The sequence below is a fragment of the Odontesthes bonariensis genome, chromosome 9, assembly GCF_027942865.1.
Source record: "Odontesthes bonariensis isolate fOdoBon6 chromosome 9, fOdoBon6.hap1, whole genome shotgun sequence".
Lineage (NCBI taxonomy): Eukaryota > Metazoa > Chordata > Actinopteri > Atheriniformes > Atherinopsidae > Odontesthes > Odontesthes bonariensis.
In genome coordinates this window covers 10,228,173-10,246,529 of record NC_134514.1, presented here as the reverse complement: position 1 = coordinate 10,246,529, position 18,357 = coordinate 10,228,173, and the positions used below count along the sequence as shown (strand labels likewise).

Sequence of the window (18,357 nt, the reverse complement as noted above, 5' to 3'; positions counted from 1 at the left end):
GGCAGAAGGCAGACTAAACTGATGGGCTGCGTTGTATATGAGAGAAAAACTGAGGATTATTCAGGAATCTAGTTGCAGAAATGGCTGATCAGTCGTGTGAGTAACATGTTTGCTTTGTCAAAAAAAAAAAAAAAATAGAAACAAACAAATAACAAGAAAAAAACCAACAGTAGGCTATAGGAGTTACACACAATTTTATGATTTAGAGACGTGTGACCTGAAGTGGTCATGTTAATGAATCTCCTGCTGACAAGGCAACCTTGAAAACTGCGTCTCGTGCTGCAGCGTTAACATTGCATTTAAGCTCAAACAATGATCCTTTCTTTCATTTTAAGCAATAAGTAAATTTGTATTCCTAAACTTAAACAAGTATTTTTAGTTGCTCATCCTAACCAACAAACTTTGTCAATTAATCCGAACCAAGTAGATGTGATGGCTGAACTAAAGGAAGGAGTGAGTGAAACAACAAGTGAGACCAAAACAATGGAGCAAGTTAATCTAAACTAGTTTGTGAAGATACACCTGTTGAATTTGGCCCACGCTCGAGTCTCCCGTTTCCTCAGGTTTGATTATACTCGAAGCATCAGTCGTTACCCCATTGAATTGCAGTTTACTACTGTTTGATGCACACTGGACTTGTTACGTCTACATTCAAATCTATCCGTGTCACTCCAGACAAAATGACACACGCCACGCATCAATAGTGCTTGGCTACATTACAAGAATAGTAATCATATGAGTTATGTGGGAAATATATAATTCATATGCAAAGATAACTGCACTGTTTCGACTCATCTGTTTTGTTTTCAAGTAGTATTTGAAGTTTTAAAAAGTTCCTTTTTGGGTTTTGACAGGTAATACAGACGTTAGAGACAGACCTGCTCATACAGTCTACTCTTCGGTGCTTCCCTTTTTTCCATCCAGTAGAGTCCAAAAAGCATCACTTTTGGTTGGTTTCTCAAGCAAGTGACATGTGACAGTCATTGGATGCATTGTATTCCCATTGTCCATCCATTCATCCATTTTCTGTACCCACTTAATCCGTCGGTCATGTCGCGGGGGGGCTGGATCCTATCCCAGCTGTCATTGGGCGAGAGGCAGGGTACACCCTGGACAGGCCGCCAGTCCATCACAGGGCCACACAGAGGCAAATGAGACGAACAACCACACACATGCTCACACTCACTCCTAAGGACAATTTTAGAGACACCAGTTAACCTAACATGCATGTTTTTGGACAGCGGGAGGAAGCCAGAGTACCCAGAGAGAACCAGGGAGAACATGCAAACTCTACACAGAAAGGCCCCAGCCGGGAGTTGAACCTGGAACCCTCTCGCTGTGAGGCGACAGTGCTAACCGTATTGTCATTGTAACACAGAAAATGTTTGTAAAGCAATGAAATGTATTCTATTGTGTATTTGAACAGCCACCCATGATGTCATTCCAACTTTAAGCAAGTAACCAGCTTTTAATGCCTAAACTTATCCATGCATTAACTGACTAACAAAGCAGTACTGTAGAGCGAGAGGTCAAAATCAAGATCAGAAAAAAAAAAAAAGACAAAAAAAGGAAGTGTAAAACAGCTGTCTCAAAGCTTGACTCCAATACAAGACACATGCTTAAGGGTATGGTGCCTGTTTCCCTCCTCCCCTCCCCTCCCCTCCTCCTACTTTCTGACATGATCCGTGTCACTTGGTCATAACTCGGCACCATAGAATGATCTGCTCCCGTTTCCATTTAAAACTGATGCAGCCAGTGCATCAGTTACTGCCAAAGAAGGTTAACTTGCAAAATACAGCTGTGGATCAGTTTCCTGTCCATCGGAAATTGACAAAAAAGGTGTACCATGTAAGCTGAGAACTGATGAGAGGGGCCTTTGACGGGCCGGCAATATGGAATGAGAACGTGTTGGTTTTCAAACACATCATGTTGAAAATCATCAGATGGAATTTCAGGGTATTTAAAAAAACAACATATTTACACCTGTGTTTAATACTAAGGAAAAACATGGACTACACACAAGACATTTTACACAATTCAGGAGTAGCATCTCATGTCATGCGTTAGATATTAGTCTACATACTGAAGACAAGAAACATAACATGACATTTACCACTTGGATTGTGACTGTCAAGAAAGAGTGGTGTGTTGGAAAGAGTTTATGAGACTTTATGATCAGCATGGTCACGAGTTCTCCATTCTCCATTTTCATTTCACAATCTGCAGTTCTAGAGAGAGAACACAAATCAAAATAATAAACATGACTGTAGCAAACCGTCACACAAAAGTTGCACACAATAGTTTGAAAAGTTTTGGCACTTGATGTGTGTTTATGTAAAATTAACTTACAAATGACATTCATAAATTGCAAGGAGTCATTTTTATAAATGATTTATACATCTATGAATTATTTTCTAAATATGTCTAAATGTGGTTAAATTTCAGCTCTTAATTAAAGTTAGTATAGAAGTTCTTTACTAACTTAGGAAGAGAGTTATTTTGCTTACTTCCTATTTGAATTGCTTCAATATTAGCAAGTTGTACATGCCTGTAGCTTGATTAAAGATATTCTCAAATGTTTTCCCATGACTTGTAGTCATTATTTTCTTCAGAAAATATAATTTTGGTCAGTTGTTGTAAACAAGCTGACAATCAGATTTTTGATCAATTCAAGTATTGGTCTCAAACTTCTCATCAAATCAAGTGAGTTGTGACTTTAATCATGGAGTCCTATAAATTTTGATTACGAATGAGTTTGTTTGATGGCATTTTAGCAACAACTGTGCATTTGTACTGTAAAAACCAAAGCGTGCACTCTGGATAAAGTTCTTGTTAATGTCCTATCAGATCAAAGTTATTTAGGTCTCTTCCAAAAATTAAATTTTAGTGTTTCTTGGTGGTTTCAACTCCACAGGCAGATGTGTTTTATAGCATGCACAGCAGTGAGCTATAATTAAATCACCAGAATCCCAAGTAACATTCCAGACAATAGCAGACTCTGCAGGCCCAACCTCACAATAGATGTTAAATAATCATGTCTTACCCATAAACTATACAGCATACAACATGTTGCACTAGTCTTCAGTAGTTCCCATAAGTATAACTCCCTGACTGTATTGTATCTGATCAACTTTTCTGTACAGCTGTTGTTTGTGAGTCATCTTGCAAGTTAGTTGTCACTGCAAAGTTTGAGCATCAGTCCTAAACCGTCAATCCAGGCAAAGGTGACCCCTGTTGGTAAAACTATTAAATAACATCTATAGTAGAAGTAGTTGGGAGAACATGCACGAGTTAAAAACTTGCTGTTGTTCCTTTGTCTCGTTTTTTTTTTCAATTGAGATGATTTGCTTTTAAATTCAATACTCAAAAATAAATTGTTGTCTTCGTCAGCACTTATCAAAGGTGAAAAAAAGCAGTCTGTGATGGCATTAGGATATCATGATGGGTATTTTATAAAGATGTCAGAGTGTTTTCTGAGTGAGCAATTTTATACACTTCACCAGTTGAGCTGATTGTTCTTCAGTCATTATATCAGTCCACTAAATAAAAGACTGCAGACTAAAACAAGAGTACAGTGTAACGTGGCTTTACAAAAATAGGAGACCTGGTTTTTTCAAATGCTTTCCTGAACACAAATTGGCCCTTATCACTTGGATGTCAACTTTTAGATCTGGTCTGGCTGCATGTGCAAAAGTCTGTTGAAAGAATAACTGAGAAGAGGTTCCACTTTGGTTGAAAACCACATATTCTTCAAATAGGCTACAAAGCTAAACCACAACTATGTCTACATGGTCTCAGCAAAATGTGTGTTTCCCTATATTTTATGCTGACACTGAGTGTAGACTAGAACAGGGTGTATATGAAACTGAGGTGCATAAAAATAACAAAAACCACACTGAGACTTGAGCCTGTTTCAACAAACTTAATCGATTATTACAAGTAAATGGCATAACATATTTCTGAGAGATATTTCCATAAGATGGATTAGGTTTGCTTTATCGCTGATGAAACATGATAAACTTACTGATTTACTTATTATGAGTGTAAAGTAGTGCTGCACGGTGGTGTGGTGGTTAGCACCGTTCCCTCACAGCAAGAGGGTTCCACGTTCAACTCCCAGCTGGGGCCTTTCTGTGTGGAGTTTGCATGTTCTCCCCATGTATGCATGGGTACTCCAGCTTCCTCCCACTGTCCAAAAACATGCATGTTAGGTTAATTGATGTTTCTAAAATTGTCTTTGTAAGTGTGTGTGGTTGTTTGTCTCTATGTGGCCCTGTGATGGACTGGCGGCCTGTCCAGGGTGTACCCCACCTCTCGCCCAATGACCGCTGGGATAGGCTCCAGCCCCCCCGCGACCCAACTGACAGATTAAGCGGGTATAGAAAATGGATGGAAGGATGGAAGGAGTTTAGAGTAGTTTGTTGGCATTATTTAATTACCAGCCACAAGCAGTGTATTTGCTGATTATTGCTGATGAATATGAAAAGTTAAACATGTACAGCGAGTCGTAGAGCATAATGAAAAAGTGTTGTGCACCATCTCTCACCCTGTTCAAATTCAAGACTATAAAACAAAGCAGCTTTTACTTGAAAGTTTTTTCACAGCCTACACAGTCTGAGCTTAATAGTATAAATTATATGTGTGAGTAAGCAAAAGTGACTCCTTAAAAGGGAACTCATTTAGATTTCCATTTTCTAATTTATGGAAGAAGCAAGAAGCAACAAGCAGCAGGTTAAATAGGAGTGTTGAATTAACGCTTCATGTAAATGAAATTCATTCTATCTCCTATTATTTTAATCAAATTGAACTGAACTCATTTGAAGAGAACTTAATTGAGATGAAATTAAGTGAATGATACTTTATTATCCCTGACTTGAAAGCGAAAAGATTAAAGAGGAAACTATCATTAATCGTTATGTACTTACAATTCCTTCACGTATCTGTATTTTTGTATACCATGGTATTATAACATGCTATACTGTATACCAGCTTTTTATACAGAAGACTTTGCTATGTATCTTGAAAGGATGGAGCAGGAGAGCTCTGCGCGTTGCAGGATACGGATGAATAATGCGGAACTAAAGTTCAGCAGCAAACGTTTCCAAGCGGAGGACATTTACAGGGGGAACTCTTCTGTTTACACCCCAACGTGGGTCGATTTGACTGCGCTTTTATGTCAGGGTTTTTAAATATATAACTTACATTGCTAGTCATTAATAGCGTGTCTATAAAAATGGGCAAAAAGCGCTGCAGTGAGGTCTCGGCTGAAACAGATGTTCCGGTGAAAAAAGAGAAAGTTCCGGAGTTCAATGGGACTGAGTTTAAAGTCATGCTGACGAATCCCACCACAGCTATGAAGGGTAAATATATTTGGAACAGTGGCACCAGGAAAATGTTTTATACAAGCGCTACTAATTACTAACAATGATTTATTTTGTTGTCAATAATGTTCATGGGGTCCTTTGATTATCGCCTGCAGGGCTGGACAAATTCATATCAGTTGCGAAGAAGCTGCCACGCTCTGACCTGTATGACGTGGTTGAGGGTTATATTAAAATCTCAATGGAGTGTGCAGAAATACTCAAATTGTTAGAAGGAGAAAAACACATAGAGAGTGAGGTAAGCTGAGGTGCATTTTCAGTGTATGCTACTGTATTGTACTGCGTCTTCTGTCATGTCTCTCTAATCAAACCTTCTTGTTGCCCAGATGATGCTGATTTTTGAGAGCTTGGAAGTGATCCTTCTCAGGACAGCCAGTGACCTCTCCCACTTCAGCATGGTTGGCAATGCGATTGTGAAAAAGATTGTAACTAACTACATGAAACTTCTGCAAGGGTCTTTCCATTCAACAAATTACAGGTAGGGGTCGTAAGGTCAGAAGAGTGCCAGTCGTCTGCATATATTTCTGCGCATAACCACAGTGTTGTCTTTATTGTTGTGAGCAGGTTTGTTCAGCAGTGCCTCAATCTACTGTCTGCCATGGTGTCTCAGGGTGCAGAGGCTGCTCGAGAGGTCATGAGTCACATTCACATTAAAGCTCTGTCTGGACTGGCCAAGAGAAAGGATAAAAGGGTGCGGTGCAGCCTCTGACTTTTCAGTTTACACCCTGTATCAAAAGTTGTCAAACACTGAAGATACAAGCTGTCATCTCACATTTTCACATTTGTATTTTTTTGGCAGGGAAAACCTGATGTTCGACAGGCTTTTATCCAATTCGTGCTGTCCTTTTTGGTGTCTGGAGATGGTGCAACTGTTGGGCAGATATTAGAAATTAAAGGTAAGAATTAGATGTGCATTACAATTCCCAGTGAATATTCTACTCATTATCTTTTGTGTGTGTATGACATGTTGCTTTTTGTGGGTTAGAACTCCTGCCACACATCTTGAATACGGGTCCGAAGGAGGACAGGATGTCCACAGTCAACCTGATTTTGTCTACACTGAAGACTAGAGTAAGTGCTCAGCAGTTTACACATTTACTTTTTTTTTGATGAGTATTTTGTAAGTATATCTGTTGTTGCTTCTTTTCTGCAGGTTGTACTTAACAAAGCCATTAGTAAAACACAGAAAATCCGCTTTTTCACTCCTGCTGTTCTGGCCAACATCGCATCTCTGTACAAATGGAATGGGATTGCAGATGCAGCCGTCGACGATGACAAAGTTAGTAACTGGTTTGTTTTCTGTCCGCTTAAAGAAACGCTGTGCCATTTGAATTTGTGTTACTTGTGGGTCGCATGTTCTCTTATTTTAATCATGTTTTTGTAAGGCGGTAGAGGACTCCGATTCTGCTGGCATATCAGTCGTCCGGGAACTTGTTCACAGCTTTCTTGTTGACCTGTGTTGCTCCCGTAAGCATGGAATCAGCTTCCATGATGCTAGCTTTGGCACAGCTAGCAAGTAAGTGATTCATATGTAAAGTTTACACTTAAGTCCTCTGAAAAATTTCATGCAGATCCTAATAGTCCACTTCCTTGCAGAGCTGGCAACCTTGTCTTGCTTCAGTTTTTGGTTGGACTGAAGCAGGCGACTGAAGATGAGTTGGTGGGAGAGCTGGTGGTAAATGTGCTGAAAGCCAGCCCTGACCTTTTGTCCAGATACTTCAAGGAGACTCAATACTCATACACGCCACGCATCAAAAGTGCCTGGCAAGACAATGTCAAGTTACTTAAAAAGGTAAACATTGTTGTTTTATTTATTTTTCTGTAAAATTTAGTCTTGGTAATAGCCTTGTTTGTATTTTATCGCAGATATATGAGGCCCAGCCAGATATTTCCACAGTCTTTCAAACTCGTGAGTTGATACCTCTGCCCCGCCTGCTCTCGATGATCATGGTGGTATCTCTTCCTCCAGTCTGTAACAAAACTTTCTTCACTCAGGGCCTCAATGTGAGTGACTTAATTCTAGTATTATTATTTCTTTTTGGCAACATTGTGGGGGGAAAAAAAGTGTTAATGTTGAATACATCTTCATTTAATTGACAGCTTGCCAACTCAACAGTGCAGCTTACAACTGTGTCCGTGATGAATTTTATCTTGAAAAAAGCCAATAAGAACATGGAATATCTTTTGGACGAGTCTGTGTGGCACAAGTCGGATGTATACGCTGTTGACATGATGGAGGAATTGGTACAGCAGTACAGGGAGTCACTTGGCAAGGTGAGCTGAGGAAAACGCCATGTTGATACTTGCAAACTGGGGTGATGCACATTCAGATGCTCCAATCTCTATTTCTCATATTTTCCCACAGATCTTGCCTGACATGACAGGCATTGTTTCAACATGGCAGTCACTGAGCAAGAAGGAAAAGGCTGAAGGTGATGATAAAAAGACTAAAGGTGAAGAGAGGGCTGAGCTGACAGAGGAGAAGAAGGAACTGCCTGGTAGTAACATCTAGTTAATTCATTTTATTTTTTTCCAATCAGTCCTATTAACGCATGTGGATTATTGTCACTTGACTGACTCGTGCACTTTATGTTGAGCAGTTGCTGAGACAGCTGAGGTCATTCTGCTGAAGGCTCTGATTCTTCAGGTCATATGTCTTTACCAGAAAGTGGTGCCACATTTGATTGTTCAGTGCAAATTTGACTTCAGCAAGCTCCTGAAAGGTAATGTATTGTTGTTGCTATGATGTAATATTCTGTACTGAATGGATCGTTTTTAAAGGCAAGCCATTTCCAACTGTTTTAGGGATTGTGTCTGAGAAAGGAATGCGGGAAGAAGTTCCTCCAGTCTTGCAGTATCAGATTCTGCAGTTGGCCTTAGATCTTCCCGCAAGCAAATTTTCCTGGTTCCGCATTCAGGTGAACATGTTTTGTTGTGCTATTTACTGTCATTTAATTGTGATTTTTCTTGTAATTATATTTATTTATACATAAATACATATGCTGCTTTGTAATTACCATGGTTTAGAACATCTTCTGTATTTCTTCTCTTGGCAGGATGCTGCAGACACAGAATCATCCTCTGGAGAGAAGTCCGTTCTTTACTTGCTTCTCAAGATGTTTGTTAGCAGCATCAGCAACAGCCACCTGAGATCTTCAACACAGAAGCTGGTTCTCAAAGTAAAGAGCATTTCCATTTCCCTTTTCCACTGTGCAGTTGCTTTGAGCTTGCACTTTATGTAAGATATAGATACTTAAATCTTTAAATAAACAGGAAATCTTCCCTCTTGGTTGGCTTAAGAACCTATTCTTTATTCCAATGTGGTGCACACATTGGTCCAGTTGGCTTATACCTATAAATGTGACACATTATTGAATTTGATGGCAAAGAATAAAATTAAAGTGCCTATATGTGATAGCAATCCTTCAACTGCCTCAGTCCATTTTTCCATATTGATTAAAGGGACCTAAAGTATCAATGCCATTGATTTCTTGAAAGCTAATGAAGTGATAGCAGCAATTGCAGAAATGTTTATGTTGCTTATACTAAGACTCGGTTTTCAGGAAAAATAACCTTTGTTGTGTATTTCCTGTGACGTTTTCAGGTGCTTAAGGACACCGGTGTATTTGAGCACACTTTGAAGGAGCTTGAGCTCTGGCTTCACCAGCTGGCCAGACTAGAACCAAACCAACAGGACACTGTTATTCAGTTTTTGGAGAGGGCAAGTGTACCTATGTGACATCTTTATTGCTGACATGTTGCTACACTTTGAATCTTGTAAGCCACGGTCGATAATAAAATCCCTGCTTCCTACTTTAGGTGATGGTTAAATTGGTGTGCAGTTCCTCCGAATATACAGACAAAGTTGCCGGCCTTGTCCAGGAGGCAGCTTATCTGCAAGCTAACCTGAGCAGCCAGGAGGGCGATGCAACCAGCATCCCGGTCTCACACATAGATGGTGAGTGAGAATTAAAAGATGGAACCAAAGTTCATCACGTGAAACCACAAGCGTGTCTATGAGGCTTTTCTCTTTTTTTTTTTTATCCGATCCGAATGTCAATATCTTTTAGACGTCTTAGACATGCTGGATGTCATCATGGAGGGTAGTGAAGGTGAGATGGAGGAGTTTGGGCCATCTCTGAGTGAAGACCTCCTGATCCAGACCTTCCCCTTCAGTGCTTTGGTTCCTGCTGCTCTGGAGGCTCGAAACAAACTGCCAGCGGACAAGAGTAAAACAAGTTTATATATTGAATATATAGGGAATCACTTGTTTGTTATTGGAATTTTTTAAGTTTAAAATGCTTTATTTCGCCTCTTTGTTCAGCTGTAAAAAGTGTTCTCTCCATTTTATTTATAGTTGGGTTTATTTCAGAACTAAAGGCACTTTGTTGTGATGTTGGTCTTTTCCTCCCTTAGGTGTGGTATGCGAGTACTTGTCTGCAGTGTTCTCAGATGTGCTTCACTGTCAGAGAGAGCCACTCCCCCTCTGTGTAGCTCTGCAGCAGTACGATAAAGAGCTTGTTTCCTCCAAACTCCCTGCTTGTACTCATCCAGCTATTATCCACCTTCATCATTACTACTCCAGGTGGCTACCACAACGGTGCCGTGAGGAACTGGTCAGTTTTTAGTGCCACAAAGAGGTTCTATGACCCAAAGTGACACAAAATATTGTGGAAAATGACAGGTTTTTCTTCTTCTTTTCAGTTCAAGTCTTCTGAAGGCATCTCTGAGGGACTGTCAACTCCCACCTCCTACTCTGCATTAATAAAAGCTGCATACATCCAAGGACCAAGCGCTTTGCTCGAGGATACGTTCAGAGAAAATGTCAAAGAACGGCTGGCTTCCATGTCGTTGGCTGAGTTTCCAGTTGCACTCAAGCAGATTTTACTTTACATCAAATCAACAGTGGAAAACTTTGGCACGGTAAGAGCTCAGAACAAGCTTGTTATTCCTTAGATTAGATTAGATTAGATTAGATTAGATTAAACTTTATTGTCAAAGAGCAAGTACAGGTACAAGCTAATGAGTTTATGCAATTAAGCTATGCAAGTTCAATGCAGTTAGCATCCAACCAGAAGTGCAAAGGTGTGCTTTTATATATACAGAATAAATAATATGTACATAATATACACAGAATATATACAGACTAAATATATACACTATATATACTATGTAAATAAGTAATTGAAGATTAATTAATTAAATATTAAGATGTTAAGCAAAAAATACACACTGCGTATCATATCCTTTTCCACAGTTCTCCCAAGACACTGGAGCTGCTCTTCTCAATAACCTAATGGGAATACTGCAAGATATAGTGAGCAAATTCCAGGGCTTTCAGGACACTATAAACTCTGAGCCTGCAGTAGAGACATCTCAAGAAGGATCAGACCTGTTTTTGGACCTCAACCAGTCATCAACAGTTGAAGCCAATAAGGAGCAGGTATGAGGAAACTTCTTTTTATAGTGACTTTAATTGATGGATTATTATTTTCTCAGTTTGAATTTCACTATTTTATTTATAGCTGCTTCTAATACAACACTCTCTGTGTTTAGATCCTTGTTTCAGCTTTAAGCTCCATGTTGAAACATCCATGTTTGGAGCAGTGGTTTCTGGCTCTGGAGCTGTCTGCATTGCCTCCTCACTCTCTGAACCCTGTTCGACTAAAGCACCTGTGTGCTCTGCTGACGGATCACATTCTGATCCTACTGAAGATCAGTGCTCCCACTCTTGGTGACCTGAGTCAGCTGGAGCTTCTCCGTAGCTACATGGGAGCTTTAGAAAGAGCTGCTCTGAAGGAATTAATGGAAAGGGGTTCTCAACCTCCAAAGATGCACTCCACAACCTTTCAGGCACTGCTGTCTTTGCACAACTACATGGATTCCAGTAATCTGAGGGAAGTGGTCTCCAAGTTGTTACTTCTCCCTCATGACAGCCTTATCTGTCCCAGTGGTGAGGGGGCACAATCTGAGCTCAGTAGTTACGGCCATGTGGCACTGCAAATCCTCACAGAGTGTAAAGCTACTTCTTGGGAGGAACATGGCACATTTCTGACACAAGCACACCTACACGGCCTTGGGACCCTTCTGCTCTCCTGCTCGAGCCCTGAGCTGGAAGCCTTCCTCCTGCAGACTCTTTCCAGTGAGCCGGGCAATGCTAAGCATATCCACACAGATGTGCTGTTGCACTGCCTCCAACGGCCTCTCCCGGACACTCTGGCTATCTGTTCTTTGATGCTACAGAACTGCTCCTCTCATCGCCTCTGCTTTGAGATGTGGTGCCTACAACCTGCAAATATGGAGAAGCTGTCAAATGAGACAGAAGCCTTCCTCCCACTGATTAATACCTATCTACAGGTGGCAACAAGAGAGGACCCAGCCAGACCCAAAGATGGTGTGTGGTTAGACAATTTGTCTATTGTTTAAATGTAAAAAGCTTTAGGATTTATGGCACTGTTTTCTTTTCTTACAGCCACTTCTGTATTCATTTATAATTGTTCAATTGCTGTTTTTTCTTAGTGCAAAAAGAAGCTTTGAAAGTCTTGAAGCAAGCACTGTTTGCCAAAATGTCTCGGTGTGTTCTGGGAAACCTGACGAAGGACTCAGGAGCCCAGCTTGCTGAGACTTTTTCGAGTCTGATCAAGCTCTCTGCAGACACTGAAGACATCTGGGATCTGATCAAAAACCTTCCCAGTGCTCTTCAAAATGTGGACAGTTTTGAAAGGTAAAATTTACAGTAACCCCGAGTAAAAGTAGGCAGAACTTTTAGAAGTTATTAACTAAATGAACTTTTTCAGATGGCAGCTAGTAGATGTTATCACAGAGAAACTTGCTGACTACCCAGAGGAAGGAGAGAAATGGAGGAGGTCTGTCATCGCTGCGGCCCTGAAGTGTCTCGTAGCCTCATACACCCACTCAAAGGATCTGGCTGCTTCCCCATCAGACCAGGAGCAGAACATCCTGAAGAGACTGCAGCAACTCTTGGTGAGTTTACTTTCCTCCGACATGTGCTACACGTTTGAGATTTCCTTTTACATTGCGTTATTTCTCTTTCTCACAGACATCAGCTGAAGACTTCGCTGCGTCTGACTGGAACAGTTTTATCAAAAATGGACTGAAGTAGGATATCCATCTGAAACTCTGTTTAATGTTATCAACAGTTTAATCACGTTTAATGGAGGACCTAACAATGTTCTTCAATGCTCTAGGTATCGCTACAGAGATCCCCATTTCCTGAGCACTCTGTGTAGTCTGTTGGAGCTGATATATGATACCTGTGAAGTGGCCAAGGACCTGATACCATTACCCACGCTTCACATGATGACCAGCAGCCATTCTCAGTTCCTGCCCACCATGCTGGCCTCCGGTGAAGAGCCCAGTGGGTGTCCAGCTAAAGGTACCATTCTTTAAAACAAGAATAGAACAAAATTGAGTCAGTTTTATTGAACACAAACACACTTATTTTGTTGTCATTTCAGAGGCATTAGTGTCCCTTCTTCTTTGTCTGGTGAAAAAGTGCCCAGCAGTCTGCAATATTAATCACTTTGTTGTCCTTTTGGGAGCATATGGAGCTACACTGTGTACATCAGGTAAGACAGACCCATCAGGGAGGGATCAGGAAGTACTTTTTCATTTGTCCTTTCATTTTAGAGCATGTTTTATTTTCTAGATCAGAAACTGTTACTGCTTCTTCAGGAATATGAAAGAAACCAAGTCGGTCTGATGAAATTCCAGTAAGTATTTTATTTTTTTTGCCTCCTATAAAAAGACGAGTGTTTGAAGCAAAAGCTCATGTCAAGATTTCCTCTGCAGGTCACTGTTGTGGGGCCCTGCAGCTGTGGAGCATCACAAGACCAGGAAAAGCCTGGGAGCCTCTCTGTGGAAGCAGACGAGCTCAGACGACGTGTTGGCCCTACTGAAAACTGACAGGATGCTTCAAACTGTTTCAGAGTTCCCACAGCAGCGCAGAATCATCCCCCAGGTTTGCAGCGCAGAATCATGTCTATTTTTTCTGTTCTCCGCTTTTTAAAGAAGTTACTCTGAAGAATCTCACCCCTTGATCACAAGGTATAACACCCGTCATGATTTCCTCTGAGAAGAGCTTTGGTTTAATCTTTCAGATTTGCTCTAAAGTGATCTCAGAAGTAGGATTTCATGATATTCTAGCTTATGAATGATTTGATACAATTTATTAAAAAGGGGAAAAAACGTGTTTTATTTATTTGATGGACAATTAATCCTCTCTTTCAGGATAGTAAAGCGCTCCTGTACAGTGATGACACGGTGAAGGATTCTGGGAGCCTGTATGATCCGTGTTTCCTTTTACCTCTGTTCAGTGCCATCCTGAGGCCAGGTGGGATATCTGCTCTACCTTGCTATCACTCAGAATGATAAGTCATCTGTGTTTCTGTATCTGTATAATTTTCTTTCTGTTTGTGACAGAGTGTGTGATCGACTGCCTAAAGTTCGTATCCAGCCACGCTTTTGGAGTAACTGTAATGGCTCTGAGTAGCTACGACCCGAAGGTGAGAGCAGCAGCTTACCACGTCCTCAGCTGCTTTTACCAACACCTGGAAGGTGCTCGCTTCAGAGAGAAGAGACAGGTAATCAGTCAGGGCCGTGATGTTTGAGTGTGCAGATACTGTGTGTGTGGAAATCACTTCGGGGAAAACTAATGAACTTGTTCTGGTTAAACAGCTGCTGTACTTGATGGACATGGTTAAGAATGGAATTCGACAGCAGAATCAAAGACTTCCATTTGTTCTGACCACCTACATCACCAAAGTGGCACAGCAGATGCTCAGACCCGGTGTGTAACCCTGAGCTCTCGTCACTTAACCCTCAGTATAGGATTGACCATTTGTTCAAGATTTGTGTGAGACTGAAACCAAACAAGAAAGTCCTTTTTTGTTTGCTTCATTTGTCACATTTCTGTGACAGCATAGTGCTAATGAAACGCTTTCAGTATTACTGACTTTTGCTTTGTCTCTCCTGTATCCCCAGAGGACCACATGTATGTGGTCTTAAACAGATTTCTGCTATCCCACCAGAGTTTGGACTTCAGGAGAGTCCCTGAATTCTTCAAGCTATTTTTTGGCTTTGAGATGGAGGTAAAGAATAATAGAAAACTGTTTAAACAGTGTTTTGTATTGTGGAAGTTATTTTTCATGGTTACCAGATCTTTGATTTAAAAAAAAAAAAAAAAAAAAAAAGTCTAAAGTAAACCTTTCTTGTGTCAACAGTGTATAACCTTTATCTGTTTATTTGCTCAGCTCAGGCCTTAGACTGATGTTATCTGTTAGTGTGAAGGGGTGCCAGTCATGTGACTTTGTTTTTCCTGCAGCACAAGGTGGAACGTGAGTGGATACTGAATGTGCTCAAGGAAGGGATCAGCGATGGGCACTGCTATGAACTGTGCAACCAACAAGGCATCTTTCAGATCCTTTTAGGCTTCAGCAGCAGCCCCCTCTGTGATGAACTCCTCCAGGTACACACTGCTGGAAGGGCAATTTGACTTGTTAGTGGTGTAATCAAGACAGAGCTCAAATCTGTTCATTTTGAAGAAGGTGAACATTTGAGACTAGAGACGAAAACGAACACATTACTTAGGACTAAATTAGTGACTCTCTAAAAATGCACTTAAGATGGCTAACAAATATTTTATGTGGGAATCCCCATAGATGCAGATCATCAGGGTGTTGTGTCAGGCTGCCCGGGTGACAAAAGCAGCCTATGACCTCACTAAGAGCTGTGGGCTCCTAGGCTGGATAATGCAAGTGGTTGAAAAAAAGTAAGGTATTACATTTGTTGCCTGTTAATTTTTCTCTTATAATTAATAGTATTATAGTAATTTCTTTACTCTATTTCATATTTGTTACATTGGTCTGTGCTTAATACGCTCCCCAGGAGTCTGAACCCACAGCTGCTTTGTGCCATCATTGACCTACTCCACGTGCTATGGTTTACAAACCTTGGGCAGAAGGAGAAGATGGTGGACGGGGCTTCATCTACTGAGGACAAACCTCAGGGCTTAGTTAAATGTCTCCCTCTCCCACTCATCAGTGAATTCCTGTGTGTGACATTGGCCATCAGCAGACGCCTCAGGTAAATCGCCATAACTACCAAATACATTCAGTGTTTGTCAAGTCTAAATTCAATTTTTTAGTCACTCTTCAGGCAGATCAAATAAATGTATTTTGGTCAAGGATGCCAGTGTTTGTTTGATGTCCTCCTGCCAGGTTGGGTGTGAAGGCCACGCAGCTCCTCCTGTTTGTGCAGACTCTTTGCTCTGTGCTGATGCATCGTGGGACGGCTCTCCGTGTAAACAAACAAGCTGGCCGGCTCACACTCCATCCACAGCCACTGTCCTGTGCTGAAACCCTCTCTCTGCTTCTCTGCTGGGCCTCCCTGTCCAACAACACAGCCCTGCTTACCCAAATCCAAGCCTTGTCTGAAAAGCACAAAGTGATGGAATTGATGGGTGAGTGCCTTCAGCAAAATGCTTGTTTCTTTCCTCTCAATAGAATACTTGAAAGACATAAATAAAAATTGAGAAAATTGATATCAACTAAGCTGTAGTGATGGCTCATACTAGATACTCTAAAAATAGTCCAGTTTGCCCTTCAATCTGAGACTTTTGGGCAAAAGAGGCCAAAATGGTCTAAAAAAGTATCACAAATATGAAAACAGATATATTTCCCATAATTACACAATCCCAATGATTGTCCAGCTGCGGATTATCAATTGGAGATGTTGCATTAATTATCCATTTTTACCCACACTGCAGATTTCTCTTCCAATCCAGTCCTATTTTTTTTTTCAAGACATCTTAGCAGGAAAAAAGCTTAAATATGTAGTATTTGGCTTTCAGGGCTTACATAAAGTCAAACCTTTTCTAGAAAGTTTGCATCTACATAACCATACAATATCAGCACTAGCTTTGGTCAGTAACTTCTGCAGAGTTCTGTCTTTTTACATGCTTGTAGTTCTGCATGTTGTATTTTTTGTATTTTTCCAGTTTCTGACTATTTCATAGCAATGGTATCATTCTTTATATCATAAACTACATACAAACGTTTTTTTTTACATTTTCCTGTTCAGGGACTGGGAAGGATAAGGTCAGAGGCAAGAGCTACATCTCCCACTACCGTGTACGGGAAGAGAACCTGGCAGAGGACATCAACACTGAGAGAGAAGAAGACAGTGTCCTGGCAGACTGTAAATTCTACCTCAGCAGGATCTGTGTTCACTGGGAGCCTGTGTTTCACCTCTCAGAACCGCAGTCAGCTCAGCCAAGAAACAAATTGGACTCCAGTCAGTTGGCCAGTGATACAGCACACCTGCTTACTAAGTGGTCCCTGAGGTGGCTGGTGGAGGACTTAAATGACGAAAACAGAGCAAAGGAATTCTTGCTGTGGTTTGAAACGGCAGTGATAAAACACAAAGAAGTTGTAAATGCTGTGATGCTCGATCTTGGATTGAAAGCAGACCTCCTTCGGCTGTACCATCACATCTTTGAAGCTCAGTGTCACGCTAGCCTTTCAACGAGGACTGAAACCTTCCAGCTCTTTACCAAAATAATGATTCACCTACTGGAGACACAAGGCCACCTTCCACAATGTCATCAAGCAGTTGTTTCTGCCTGCGTGCCAGAAGCCTCTCATGATCAGTCTACACATGGTAAGAGCCCAACAACCTTTTCAGTGTCTCCATTTCTGCTCGTGTTAATACCAAACAGTGTTATATGAATAGAGTTTTTCACTTTCCCTCTGCAAATACTGACATATCTCTTTTATTTGATGGTTTAGTTAACAGACTGGCTTTTTTATTCTTCTATGAAAGTTTAATTAAAAAGTTATTTTATTAGACATTGCTTTGTTTGCTGATTGTAGTTTCCTGAAGTTAACGAGTCTTAAGAGAGATGGTGTTCGTTTTCAAAAGGAAAACAAGAAATAAAGCGAGAATGGAGTGAGTTGGTTTGCTTAGCAGGAATAAGCAAAAAAAGATGCCTACTTGATAAGGATACTGAAGAGTTTTCTTTAATTGATTTTATATTATTAAGTATAAGGCATGCTATCTTAAAAAAGAAACATGAGCTGATGCATGTTTATTATCTCTGTCTGAATATGATAAGCTAAACAATGGCATTCATTTGAAAAAAACTGTTTTCTTCTTTCCAGAAGCAGGACGGTTTCTACTGTCGCTGTATGTCCATGAGTTGTGGAGTGGAGTTGCTTCAGCAGAAAAGTTCCTGTCTCATGTCAGTTTGGTGATCGGAGCCAAGTGCAAAAGAAAGAAAACATCCAAATCATCAAAGACTCAAACAGCCATCAGAGCCATCTGTAATGAGATCATCACCATGACGAGTTAAATATGGTATTTGGATACCATATCTGACATCACAGACTGCTGCTGTTTTGTTCATGTCTAAAGTGACCAAGGACATTTCATAAACAATGATAAAAACCTTTGTTAGAAAATACAGATTTACCAATCTACTTCTGTTTTATACTTTTTTGAAAAAAATAAAACATTCTTGGATGACCTTATTTTTGTATTTGCATATGTGCAGTATTGCAACACAAAAGGGGTCTGTGACCAAATAAAGATTAGAAGTAGTACATCTGTCCTCTCAATGAGTCCCAAGAGTGGACTCACTCTGCCCTGCTTTTAATCCCATGTATGTACACACTGCAGTTTAAAGCACAAGATAAATGCAATGTAACATTTGTTAAATGGTGATGGTAGCAGTGCACTTTGTGGAAGGAATGGTTAATCATTTTTACACAGCACCACAAACTCTATAGTTATAAACTCGATTTTACCTCAACTCATTTCTGATTTTAAATCCACGTCCATCATTGCAGTTTGTCCACATTTATTCAAGAATGCAAACCTTCAGCCTCTGATCATGCACTTGATGCTCTGTGGTTTCCTTTCATTTTGGACTTGTGTCTCCTGCAATAACAACTGCACA

General features: G+C 40.5%; 1 protein-coding gene across 1 annotated transcript; it reads left to right on the top strand.

Annotated features, from left to right (window-relative positions):
* The first annotated feature begins 5,122 nt into the window (after window positions 1-5,122).
* On the top strand, window positions 5,123-17,921 carry urb1 (URB1 ribosome biogenesis homolog). The gene is made up of 39 exons (XM_075473069.1): window positions 5,123-5,360; window positions 5,480-5,619; window positions 5,708-5,859; window positions 5,946-6,072; window positions 6,181-6,277; window positions 6,367-6,452; window positions 6,535-6,660; window positions 6,767-6,897; window positions 6,978-7,173; window positions 7,248-7,385; window positions 7,482-7,655; window positions 7,747-7,879; window positions 7,982-8,104; window positions 8,187-8,299; window positions 8,438-8,560; window positions 8,986-9,102; window positions 9,201-9,339; window positions 9,452-9,610; window positions 9,798-9,997; window positions 10,086-10,304; window positions 10,639-10,824; window positions 10,938-11,775; window positions 11,901-12,105; window positions 12,179-12,365; window positions 12,442-12,500; window positions 12,590-12,777; window positions 12,860-12,970; window positions 13,051-13,114; window positions 13,194-13,362; window positions 13,632-13,734; window positions 13,824-13,984; window positions 14,079-14,190; window positions 14,385-14,491; window positions 14,725-14,868; window positions 15,062-15,171; window positions 15,288-15,485; window positions 15,620-15,861; window positions 16,482-17,060; window positions 17,561-17,921. The coding sequence occupies exons 1-39, from the start codon at window positions 5,234-5,236 to the stop codon at window positions 17,749-17,751; spliced, it is 6,774 nt and encodes a 2,257-aa protein (XP_075329184.1). The 5' UTR covers window positions 5,123-5,233; the 3' UTR covers window positions 17,752-17,921.
* The last annotated feature ends 436 nt before the right edge of the window (window positions 17,922-18,357 follow it).